This window comes from Hyla sarda, chromosome 3 (assembly GCF_029499605.1).
Source record: "Hyla sarda isolate aHylSar1 chromosome 3, aHylSar1.hap1, whole genome shotgun sequence".
In the NCBI taxonomy this organism is placed as follows: Eukaryota; Metazoa; Chordata; class Amphibia; order Anura; family Hylidae; genus Hyla; species Hyla sarda.
This window is the reverse complement of record NC_079191.1, coordinates 106,911,956-106,924,462: the sequence shown is the minus strand read 5'-3', so window position 1 is coordinate 106,924,462 and position 12,507 is coordinate 106,911,956. Positions and strand designations below refer to the sequence as shown.

Below are 12,507 nucleotides of genomic sequence, written 5' to 3'. Positions count from 1 at the left end.
TAAAAATATACAAGTGTGAACGTATCCTTATAGTTTTTCCATTACAGTTCTACAACTGGCTTTGCCTAAAAATGCTGATGAATACCAAAATGAAGACCAAATACCGGCTAAAACACTACGGCTTAGATTAATCGATCTGTTGAAGACATTGGTTGTTATGGGGAAATTAGACCAGGATTTGTCTCCAACAGATTGATAAATCTGTGCCAAAGTTGTCTTCTCGTTTTCTTTAAATAAAGCTTAGAAATTACACAGTGAAATATGGCATATTCCTCTAATGTGCTGTCAATTATTCACATAAATCAATACAATATTTTTTTTCTAGAACTGCATACTTAAGAAAAAGATAAAAACCCATGATAAATTGGTGTATTTTTTGGCAATTGTGTAACTTCTTGCTAGGTTTGCATTTAACTGCAATGAACAAACTAGACTATAAAAAATAGAATGACTTTATCTGTGCTTATCCAAAAAAGAGAGAACTCTTCAGCACGCTGTTAACAGACTATGGTGTCTGGCTCTTCATTCATGCCGTGTGTCATTTGTCTGAAGAGTTCATAGGCTTCTGTACTTTCAGCAACTGTGTGGGAAAAAAACATGTCTGAGACAGCAAAACAAACATTTTCTCAAAGAGATACAGCAAAGCTGTTCTGGTCTGGTATATTCTGCTGGTTGTCTTCTCTTTTTATTGAAATCCTTTATAATTTCACAGCATTTTCCATTTGTATGGGACAAGCGTATAAGCTGCATTTAAATGTGTTTAAGTGCCAAGGTGTGGTTTTTCCGATATGGTGGCATACGGTTTTCATATACAAAACCGTATATGGGGACCGTAGGACAACATTGTAATGAGTGCACCCTAAATGAGATCTGCTTAGGTGTCAGGTGCTAGACCCACTGTTTACCTGGGAGTTGTGGTCACAATACAGATGCAAAAATATGTCCCTTTTAGGCTACTGTAAATACAGCCTTAGAGTCTATTCACACGGAAGAATTTCTGCACATCCACACCAATTCTCCTTCCACATTCATTTGTGCGGCATCCGCATGTGGAAATTCAGAAGTGTGAATGGGAGTGGGGAATCCCATAGGAGTAAATTTTTGCTTTAATTTGAGGCAGAATCGGCATGAGGAAATTCTGCCATATGAATTGACCCTATGCTAACCTGTATACTGACTTAGCATGAAGAATATGTCACTGCTTTATCTATCAATTGGCTATTGCAGTCATGTGCTCTGTAGAACACCTCATTACCCAGTGCAAATAAATACCCATGAGTGATTTTTGATATTTGAGTATAAGGTTTTAACTGGGTTGTCCACCATAAGGTGATTTTAGTAGTATGTATCTGCCAGATCTGGGTATTTCCTGTTGAATTTCGTTCTCTAAACTACACATCCCATAGTTCCATGCTTGTAAGTATGAGGTCACTTTCCTCCCTCCCACGCATCAGCCACCCCACCCATTGAAACACACCTGTGATCCCTTCAATGCACTACACCAGTGTTTCCTAATCAGAGGGCCTACAGCTGTTGCAAAATGAACTTTCTCCCACCCAGCGGTCCTTCCACCCATTAAAGACTGCCTCTGATCACCTGACTAGTGATGCACTGCAACCTGGGAAATTCCGAGACCGGAGTCATTTTGTATGATGTTAAAATAAATATTGGGTTAACAATCGCAGAAGAATTGTGAGAAAACCATCAAACACAGGTACAGACACTATATTATGAACTACACTAACTTTACAGCCCCTGTAGCATAGTCAAATAAAAAAAAAGAAAGAAAGATCCTGGAATACCCCTTTAAACCATAAAATATTGTATGAACAAAAAAAGTAAAGTAAAATCAATGTGATAAAGTTTATTAGCTTGCAAAAAGAAAACACAACTCTTATCCAACATTGATAGAAGGATTTTTACACAGGCAAATCATCAGGCAATGAGCGTTCCTGGAAGTGCGGACTCCCCATAATAGAGCTACATGAATGATCGCTAGATCTTTTGTGCAACCTTTTAAATTATTGGGGAGGCCCATGCTAACGATTGGTTGAACCTTGTGAAGATCAGCGCTTGTTAGATGCTGCTCATAGGCTCATTTAAAAGGCAAACAGCCTTAGGGTCTATTCACATGGCAGAATTTCAGCTTGCGGAATTCCCCCTCAAATTGAAGCCCATAAACTTCTATGGGATTTCGCACTCCCATTCACACTTCTAAATGGGAGTGCAGAATCCCATAGAAGTCTATGGGATTTAATTTGAGGCGGAATTCTGCAAGCGGAAATTCCGCCATGTGAATAGACCCTAAGGCTGTTTGTTCACATATTGTATTGCAAGTCCATTGCTGTTGTGTTATTGTGTAATCACAGTAAAAGTGCTGTAGTAATGCAGCAGTACTGCAACAAAACTGCAACGTGTGGACACAGCCAAACATAAAATGTTGACTCACGTGATTATTAATATGAATACATGGCTTTGCTGGTGTTGTATTGGTTTGGAGTTAGATGACGTTCATCACTGACCAGAAGAAGCCACAAAATTCAGAATTTATCTATAAAAATACAGAAAATTGTGAACTGTGGGAGCTTAGATGACACACAGTTAAAGGGGTAGTCCAGTGGTGAAAAACTTATCCCTATCCTAAAGATAGGGGATAAGTTTCAGGTCGCGGGGGTCTTACTGCTGGGGGCCCCCTGTGATCTCCTCTACGGGGCCCGGCTCAATGGCCAGATAGCGCATGTCAGCCGCTGCTTCGTGCGGTGGTTAACACGGGCTGTCGGGGCTCCGTACAGGAGAGCTGAAACTTATCCCCTATCCTTAGGATAGGGGATACGTTTTTCACCATTGGATATCTCCTTTAAAGGGCTTCACTCTCAAAGCCAACCCCTTTATAAATTAGAGTCTTCTCTTTTTATAAGGGAAAGCTGCTTCTGTCCATATATTCCCTCAATAAACTTCAACCCAATCATACATTTGTTGTATAAGTTACCATGCCAGCAGAATACACTTAAAGGGGCATTCCGGCCATAGCCATCTTATCCCCTATCCAAAGGATAAGGTTTAAGATGACTGATTGCGGGGGGGGGGGGGGGTGTTTCCGGGACTGGAGATGTGACGTCATGCAATGCCCCCTCGTGAGGTCACGTCACGCCCAATCCATTTATGTCTATGGGAGGGTACATGCTTGGAAATGTAGTCACTGTAAGGACTATGGGGGAGATTAATCAATGGGTATGCAGATGAACAATCGAGCAGTTGTCTATAGCAACAAATCAGATTTCATCTTTCAGTTTTCAGAGGCCTTTTTTAAGATAAAAAAAGCAATCGGACTGGTTGCTATAGACAACTGCTCCATTGTTCCTCTGCACAGGTTTTGAGAAGTTCAACTTGAACTAACTTAATTCACTTGTACTCTGGAAGTCTATGATTCTACTGGTATGCCGACATTACTGTCGGCCACGGTCCGGATCTGGACCGTGGTCCGCCAGTTGATTACCCCTGGCCTAGGTCTTATTTTCTTCGGGGTAGGGCTTATATTGCAGCCCACCCTGAAAATACTGCTAGGGCTTACTTTCGGGGTAGGGTTTATTTTCGGGGAAACACGGTAAAACATGAACTCAGTGTAGATTTAGGTATGATCGTAATTATAGACACGTGAAAAGTGAAAGCTATCTGCTCTGGGAATAAAATCAATAAAAAAAAGTATTTACCAAATACATATATTTTCTTTTACTACACATTTACATGTATTTTCTATTTTAGTATACCATTATAATTTTTTATTTTTATTTTTTTATTTCAGTTACGATGTTATCTTTGCTGGTGGCCCAGAAGAATTGCTCAAAAAGTTTCAGCAATCAAAGCATAAGGTTCTTTTTGCTGCTGAGGCATTGATATGGCCTGATAAGAGATTATCTGACAAGTACCCTGTTGTGCGCAGTGGCAAACGATTTCTTAACTCAGGAGGCGAGTAAAAGAATATATTTTTTTATAAGCTGTGTGTAGTGTATTGATGTTGCATAGTTGCTTGATGATTTGGGGATGCTGATAACCTTTAGTCACATGTTCTTCCTATCTAGTACAGTAGTCCAGGCTTTCTACAGACATCGAAGCGCACAGATTGCAATAAATGTTATAATTCATTGTCCATTTGGGATTTTCCTTTTAAATATTCCAAGCTTACATGTACACCCAGGTTTTTTTCTAACCTCTCTAAAATCTGACTTCACAAGTTGACAAAGGAGGAACATTTGCAACAAACTTTACTGGTTAGGTGTACAAAGAAATTTAAAGGAGTACTCCACCCCTAGACATCTTATCCCCTATCCAAAGGATAGGGGATAAGATGTCTGATCATGGGGATCCCGCCACTGGGGACTCCCGCGATCTTGGCTACGGCACCCCAGACATCCGGTGCACAGAGCGAACTTTGCTCCGTGTCGGATGACTGGCCATGCGGGGCGGAGGCTCGTGACGTCACGATCACGCCCTGCTCGTGATGTCACGGCCACGCCTTCTCAATTCAAGTCTATGGGAGGGGGCATGGCGGCCATCACCCCCCTTCCATAGATTTCCATTGAGGGGGCATGGTCGTGATGTCACGAGCGGGGCGTGGCCGTGACGTCACAAGCCTCTGGCACTGCACCCGATGCTCTAAACAAATGCCGGGTGCAGCAGGGAGATCATAGGAGTCCCCAGCGGAGGGACCCCTGCGATCAGACCTTTTATCCCCTATCCTTTGTATAGGGGATAAGATGTCTAGAGGCCCACTTTAAAGCTATAAGGGTAGGGTCACACACAGAGCATACTGCAGGATTCTGCAGGAAATATGATGGGACGTAGAAAGTAGAGCAGACACACAGGGCTTTTCCACCACAGCCATGGGTGCGCAGGGAAATTTGGAGGCAGGCTTGCATATCTTAGTCACTCCGGCGCGTTGGGCCTACCTCCAAATCTCACAGGGCTGTGACGGGGGAAGCCCTGTGTGTCTCCTCACAGCAAAATACACTGCATATTTTCTGCTGCCCAGCAAATTTTCTGCACTATATACACTACATATGACCCCATGTCACACATACATGTTAACATTTTTGATCAGTCAGGGTCCAGGTGTCAATCGCTAGACACTGCTGGGAGAAGCACTCCGCTAAGCACTTTACAACCTTGCTAGCTGCTCTCCCTGTCATGTTGCATTGAAAGGATTCTATAGTAAGTGTAAAATGTTATATTTATTGTGGGGTTTTTTTAAGACAAAAGTCCATTCAAATTTGAAATTTTTAATTGTTTTTAGCAAGCGGGTGAAAGTTAAAGTGGCTATGGTTACTGTATTTGCTTTTGTGTCATTTTCATGCTTCGCCAGACCAGTTACAAAGGGAGGATCAGAGCTTATTTATGCATTTTATTATTCTTGGCTTTCTAGATACTCTACATTTGCTATAGAACGTTTTTTTATTTTTTTTTTATTTTTTCAGTTACATGCCAGCTGAAATTTCCAGGCAAAAGCTTTGGAGAGCATCCATACATTAAAATGTTTGTTTTTCTTAGCTTTCCTCATGCACGTTTTAGCCGAAGGTCCATAAGGTGCCTTGAACTGCTGGAAAAACAGGATCTCTTAAACACAATACACAGCTAACATATCACTTACCCTTTCTGGCCATTGTTATATTTAGTGGAAGAATAGAGACATACTTTTAAATTACCAAGTTCCCCTTAAATTACCACCTTTTCTAAAATTACTGGCTCGGAAGAACTAAGCAGGGTTTGGAACTATGTCAAGTCTAAACAAAGTCCTAGTACTGTGAGGGTACAGAGCACACAATGCATAAGAGCGTAGTGTGCAATAACTCTGCTCTGACCTTTTCTCTGGGACTCTGAACTGAGACGCACAGGATTTCATGGCTGCCTAACCCGGTTTATTATGCTTCAGTTGTCTTTGTTGTAGAGTTTCCCAGATATTAACCACTTATTTCTTAAGGGACAAACATTTTGGATTCGGACCCTATATACAGTATTTGTAACCGGCCATGTAATTTTCATAACATTATTCATAAATATACTACTGAAGTTCAATTGTTACTGTTATAAAATGTAAAAAAAAGTTTAGTTGTTAAAGTAAGGCTAGGTTCATACTGCTCCTGTGCTTCAACCGATTTTATGGTCCGTTATTATTATATTGCCAAACAGACCCTGAACGGATCGGAGCACACTTGACACTGAAAGATACCATTGACTTAAATGGGTCTGTCAAGCGGCTGGTTCAGTAGATGAAAAAATAATGCATGTCCTAATTCTTTCTGTTCAACTCTCCTTCCATCCTCCTGACAGACTCCGTGATGGAGCTCCCTTTAGTGGAAGGCGTCAGCAGTTTGAATGGGTCCTAACTGTTATTTCAGGTTACTTTTTCCAGGATAAACTGTCCAGCATGTACATTACATTAGGAGTAGTGCTGGATATTATATTTGTATTTATATTTATATTTATATTGCTAGTATGTGGCATTTTCCCCGTTGGTTACCCCTACAGACTCCATCTCTGTTACCTGATCTTAACTGCATAGTGGATGCAGACTAACCTGTGTGATGGCTACCATACACTACATACACACAAAAAATGGGGATTCTGCTTTGCTGCAACATATAGAATGGTATTTTCTGTGAGACATAAGGCTTCAAAGTCAGTTTTTGTGCCTTCACATCCCCTCTCCTCACTCATCCCCCTCAGCCCCTCTCTATAGACTTGTATGAGCAGTGTAACCTGATCTTAGTGCAGCTGAAATCCTATGTTTATTTTTCATAAGATTAATTTTCCTTAGTGATTAGCAGAAAAGAAGTGAGGAGGAAAACATCCTTGTAAATAGGTAAAAAAAGCATAATTCTCTGTTAGGACATATTCCTAAATTGTAGAGGAGTGTACATGGGTGACACATGTGTACATGGGTGACAGAGGGATGTAGAGGAGTGTACATGGGTTAAAGAGGGTAGAGGGTGACAGATGGTTGTAGAAGAGTGTATAGGTGACAGGGGTATAGGGGGTGACAGAGGGATTTACATGGGTGATAGAGGGGTGTAGAGGAGTGTACATGGGTGACAGAGGGGTTTAGAGGAGTGTACATGGGTGACGGGGGTGTAGGGGTTAAAGAGGGGTTGACAGGCATGACAAGGTGGTAAGTAGTGTTGAGCGGCATAGGCCATATTCGAATTCGCGAATATTCGCGAATATATGGACGAATATTCGTCATATTCGCGAATATTCGCATATTCGTAATATTCTCGTTTTATTTTCGCATGTGCGAATATTCACGCGTGCGAAAATTACCATATGCGAAAATTTGCATATACAACAAATTAACATATGCGAAAATTCGTATATGCGAAAATTAGCATATGCACATTTTCGCATATGCGAAAATTCGCACGCCAGTCTCACACAGTAGTATTAGAGCCTTCTTACACCACATAAGCTGGAAGCAGAGAGGGATGATCACTGTGATGTGTACTGTGAAAAAAAAAATAAAAAAAAATGAATATTCGTAATTACGAATATATAGCGCTATATTCGCGAATATTCGCGAATTCGCGAATATGCGATATTCGCGAATAAAATTCGAATTGCGAATATTCGCGAGCAACACTAGTGGTAAGAGGGGTTGACAGGGATGACAAAGGAACAGAGGGCTAAATATTGGGGGTTGGACATTGGTGATTAGGGGGTAGTCAGAGGGGTGGTGAACATGGGTGACGGGCAGACAAGGTACACATGGATGATAGGAAAGTGGACAAGGGTAAAGGGGGTGACAGAGGAGTGACAAATGGGGGTGGACAGGGTGAGAGAGGGTAGAGGGTGAACTACCTTAAGCTGAGCTGAGCCGTCCTTCTGTGGTAACATCAGAATGGCTGATCGGGTAGCATCAGGATGGCTGGGAACAATCCAGTGCACTATCCCCATTGCATTCAACCCCTCCCGGCCTGCGCACCTGTGAGTGACTCACGGCGGCACTTGGAGGAGGGGGACGATGTGTGCGTAGTGCGCACGTACACGCAATGCGCATGCAGGGTTCCCTTCCCCAGCCCCCCCCCCCTGTGCTGCCGTGATGCCCAAGCTGGGGCGGGAGATTAAAAAAAAAAAAAATTGCCTGCTGGAGCCCGTGGAACCCCTGGCTGTTCTCAATGGAACCCCAAGGTCCCGGGGAACCCTGGATGGGAATCACTGGTCTAGGTGCTGAGACCTTCATGGATCGCTAGAAAGAGCTGGAAGAAGCCCTCAGCCGTGCGCTGCTTCTTCTCAAAGTCTCCACATTGCCAAAGCTGGCTACATTAAAAAAAAAGTCTATGGTTCTGTCTTTAGTGCGCAGTCAGAGCAGGGAGAGTACTCAGCTGAGTGCTTCTCCCAGCTCATTTAGCGATCAGTAGGGGTTTTAACACCTAGACCACAACTTCCAAAATCTTTTGACTAAGAAGTTATAAGATTAATCTTCAATAATGTTATACAGCTGTGCTTCTAAAACTCCTAACTGTAGGACAAACAGAAGAATTGCTAGTCAGATGTAAATTGCTTCAATGATCCTGCCTGGCTCCAACAATGGCAGCCACAGACTGTAGTTTGAGCTAATGGCAGGGTCCTGTTACAATGCAACCATACACCTCCACTTTCTGTCTTAACATCAGCCACAGCCTAGCTGGAGACAGTGCAACTTTTCTTCTTAACATGATCAATTGTGTTCCATTTCTGGGGGAACATTTGCTTGCTCTTGATGTGATGCTTGAGGGCCTATTTAAAGGCAAATCCGGCTGCCATACCCTACCAGCAGATGAGGTTCACCTGACTGTACTTGTGCTGTTCTGATCTTTTCCCCCATTTACAATGACATTCACCTTTGGCTTTCCATGGATTTTGCTCCTGCTTCTCACTTGGGATACCCCTGGGTCTGACCCTTTGGCTCCATTCCGGACTAGAATCCTGTCTTGTTCTCAGACCCATTGCATCTTGACTTCTCTTGGTGAAACCCCTCCATTAATGACTGTGCTACATTTAAAACAGCACCATTTGGTGACTATTCTGGGGATTACAACCTATGAAACTGGTCAACATCTTTACCCTTTTAAGAGCTCTGACAAAAATATCAACCTACTGTAGATATTTATTTTTCATTGGGTAAATGGTTATATCCATCACTGTTGTGTCCTATTTTCTAAGCCCATCCATCTAGGTGTATGGGAATGCACATATAAAGCAGCACGTTTTTCAACCATGTCAGTCACTAATAGATCTGCATACCAAAGAATATGAAAGTTGTGCAGTAAGCAAGGAACTATACACCTACCTCATGTCAACTAGAAATGGAAACTGGAAAGAAATTATAACTTCACTTATATTGGGATGACTTTTTAATAGGAATTTTCCATACTAATTTAAATAAAAATAACGTTCATTCTCTAGTGCATGTATCCAGAAATCCAGTGCTTCTAGATCTTAAAGTTCAAAAGATACTGCTTTCAAAATAGATTGTTTTAAACACTGTATTAAAATACAACTTACAATGTTTATATAGTGCAGGAAATAATCATGTTTATGTGAATTCCAGGATTTATTGGATATTTATCAAACGTAAAGCAAATTGTTCAGCAGTGGACATTACAAGATAATGACGATGATCAACTTTTCTACACCAAAATTTACATTGACCAGATTCAAAGGGTAAGGAATCAAATACATGGGGACTTTGCATTAACTTTTTTATTGGCTGACCAATTTTGCAATCAAGTTTAGATCTGGCTAGAGTAACTGTATTTGGCAACTATTATTATAAGAGGTCAGCAACTGAATATGGGCAATACTTTTGCAATTGGTTAAATCATAGCTTTTTACGTCTATATGAAATGGTAAAGATAAAAGATGAAAAATAGTCTGACCAAATCCAAACAAAATGACACATTTTACACATTCTTCAGAATTGCATAATTCAATTTTACATGAAAGTATTAAAGTTTTTAGAGGGAACGTCACTGATTTCATGCTGCCCAAAGCATGTGCAGCATATAAGACTGACAGACACCCTTATCACAACAGTCTGGCATTCACTCTGAACTGCTGTGTCTTTGCAGGGTAATCATAGTTGTAACTGTGAATTATTGATGCTTTGTAAAAGAGTTGTTCAAGTTACTTTCCCATTTCTGTATATGTGGAAGGGATGTAAAGTAGTTGCACAGGTATAAAATAGGATAAATCCTTTGTTTGACTTAAAGGGGTACTCCATCCCTAGACATCTTATCCCCTATCCAGAGGTCTAGGGGCGGAGTAGCCTTTAACCTGTGGAAGAGGTTTTGAAAAAGCACTGTCCTCAATGGTGCCAACCACCTGTAAACAATTCAGTCGAATGGGTGTAAAAAAACGAAATGTCCAGTTTTACTATCCAGACTTGTTTCGAGACAGCAAGTATTTTGTTGCTAATGCCATATTGAGAAAGAGACTTGCTCTCTCGAAATGTGTCAGTTGGCCAGGAAGTTCCTGTTTGACCGATTCCTGGGAGGCAGCACTGCTATTTGAGATATTTATATACACATCTACAAGTTGTTGTGTCTTGTACGAAGCAACACAGGGTGAACAGATACTACATATATACTTTTTGATCTGCCAAGGAGTTCATGTACTATCCCATGGGAAACTCTGTTCTTATTTTTTCCTTATAGATATGCTTTTTTGAATTAAGGGAATTCAAAAAAAAAAAAAAAAAAAAAAAAAAAAAGAGAAAATGAAAATTGGGTGGAATGCAAAAAAAAAAAAAAAATTGTCCAATAAATCTGACTTAAAAAAAATCCTGAATGTTTTGTTATTCCTATAGGATCCTTTACATTATGTCCTCATGACAAAGGGAAAACAGTAAAGTCAGTCAGTGAAGTCAGTATTTGTTCAACTTAGTGAAATATCTTAGGAATTATATTCAATGCCTTATATAAAAGTGCCTCTTTGCCTGATATAATGAAAGCAAATGGTTGGTAAAAGACCCAAGGCATTGGCCTCTTGGCACTCTTCTGTGATTTGATGTATTCTTAAAATGAACAATTCGTGCATAAGGAGTTTGGATAACTAGTTTTGTTCTATACTGTACACTAATGTATACATATCCCTACATGTTTCCTATAATCTTCTTGACTCTTATGTATAACCAGCTTGTAATTGGGCTCCTTTCCTTTAATGGCACTTCTCCAAAATATTCACAAGTTCTCAGACATAAACAGCCCTCCGTCACATCCTTTGTACTGTGGCCAGTGTACCAATGGGAAGCCCATCTGCAGATTAAATTATGTTAAATTTGATACCAATTGCTTTTCATGTACAGTAAAAGTGAATGAGAAGTCGGGAATAAATGCGTCTGTGCTTTTTGTCTGAGTTGAACAGGATGAAGGCGAATTAGCTAAAGTATGTAATAAAAACGAGCTGTCTTTTTCAGAGTTTCTGCTGCCAAATCATGACTCGCTTTTCTACCTTGAGGCTTGTCATATGGTGTTTTACCTCTCTTGTAAGATGCAGGCTTAATAGCATTCCTCATATAGGGATAGTCCTTTTTAAGTTATGGTAAGAATATACCATTATGGAAAGATCCCCATGACACATTTAGGCCATTTAAAGGGATACTCCGGTGCTAAGTCATCTTATCCCCTATCCAAAGGATTAGGGATAAGATGCCTGATCACGGGGGTCCTGCCGCTGGGGACCCCCGTGATCTTGCACACAGCACCCCATTATAATCAGTCCCCGGTCTGATTACTGGCGATCACGGGGCCTGGAGCATTGTTATGTCACGGCCCTGTTCCCGTGTGACGTCATTCTCCGCCCCCTCAATGCAAGCCTATGGGAGGGGCGTGAAAGCCCCCGTGATCGCCAATAATCAGACCCAGAGTGAACATGCTCCGGGGGCTGATTATAACGGGGTGCTGCGTGCAAGATCGTGGGGGTCCCCAGCGGTGGGACCCCCGCGATCAGGCATCTTATCCCCTATCCTTTGGATAGGGGATAAGATGTCTTAGTGCCGTAATACCCCTTTTAAGTCGTCCTCTTTCCCAGCATGTCTGTTATAGTATCTTCGAACACTTCTAATGGAAATAGAAAAAAAACTATACTTGAACACCTTTTCCTCCAGCTCTGCATAAATTCATTGACAACTGTTATTGTTTCTTTTGTCAATGACGCCTGTGCCCTACACAGTTGACAGCATCAACTTAGATTGTACAGTGTCAGGATCAGTAGGGACAAGCTTCTGTGATTTGGAAAATTGTAACAAAATTAATGTATAATGTTTTGAAAGGCAATTTCTAGAATTTAGGGGATGGGTCTATTTTCTGTCCCCCAAAATTGTGTTAAATTATTGGGGTTATCTGGGCAGCAAATCAAGGAAGTTGGAAATAATAATAAAACTAGCAGAGGAGGAGGACACTGCTCCTCCTCTGCCAGTGTCACTGAGTTCCGTGGCCTGTAGCACAGTATTTTAAGGTTTGCAAAAATAACATAAAA

General features: G+C 41.2%; 1 protein-coding gene across 2 annotated transcripts in view; it reads left to right on the top strand.

Annotated features, from left to right (window-relative positions):
• PLOD2 (procollagen-lysine,2-oxoglutarate 5-dioxygenase 2) overlaps positions 1-12,507 on the top strand; it is a 115,207-nt gene that overhangs the window by 52,670 nt on the left and 50,030 nt on the right. For both annotated transcript variants that reach the window (XM_056564821.1, XM_056564822.1), the window contains exons 4-5: positions 3,803-3,966; positions 9,581-9,693. In XM_056564821.1, coding sequence (XP_056420796.1) covers positions 3,803-3,966; positions 9,581-9,693 — 277 coding nt within the window. The remainder of the gene's footprint in view (positions 1-3,802; positions 3,967-9,580; positions 9,694-12,507) is intronic.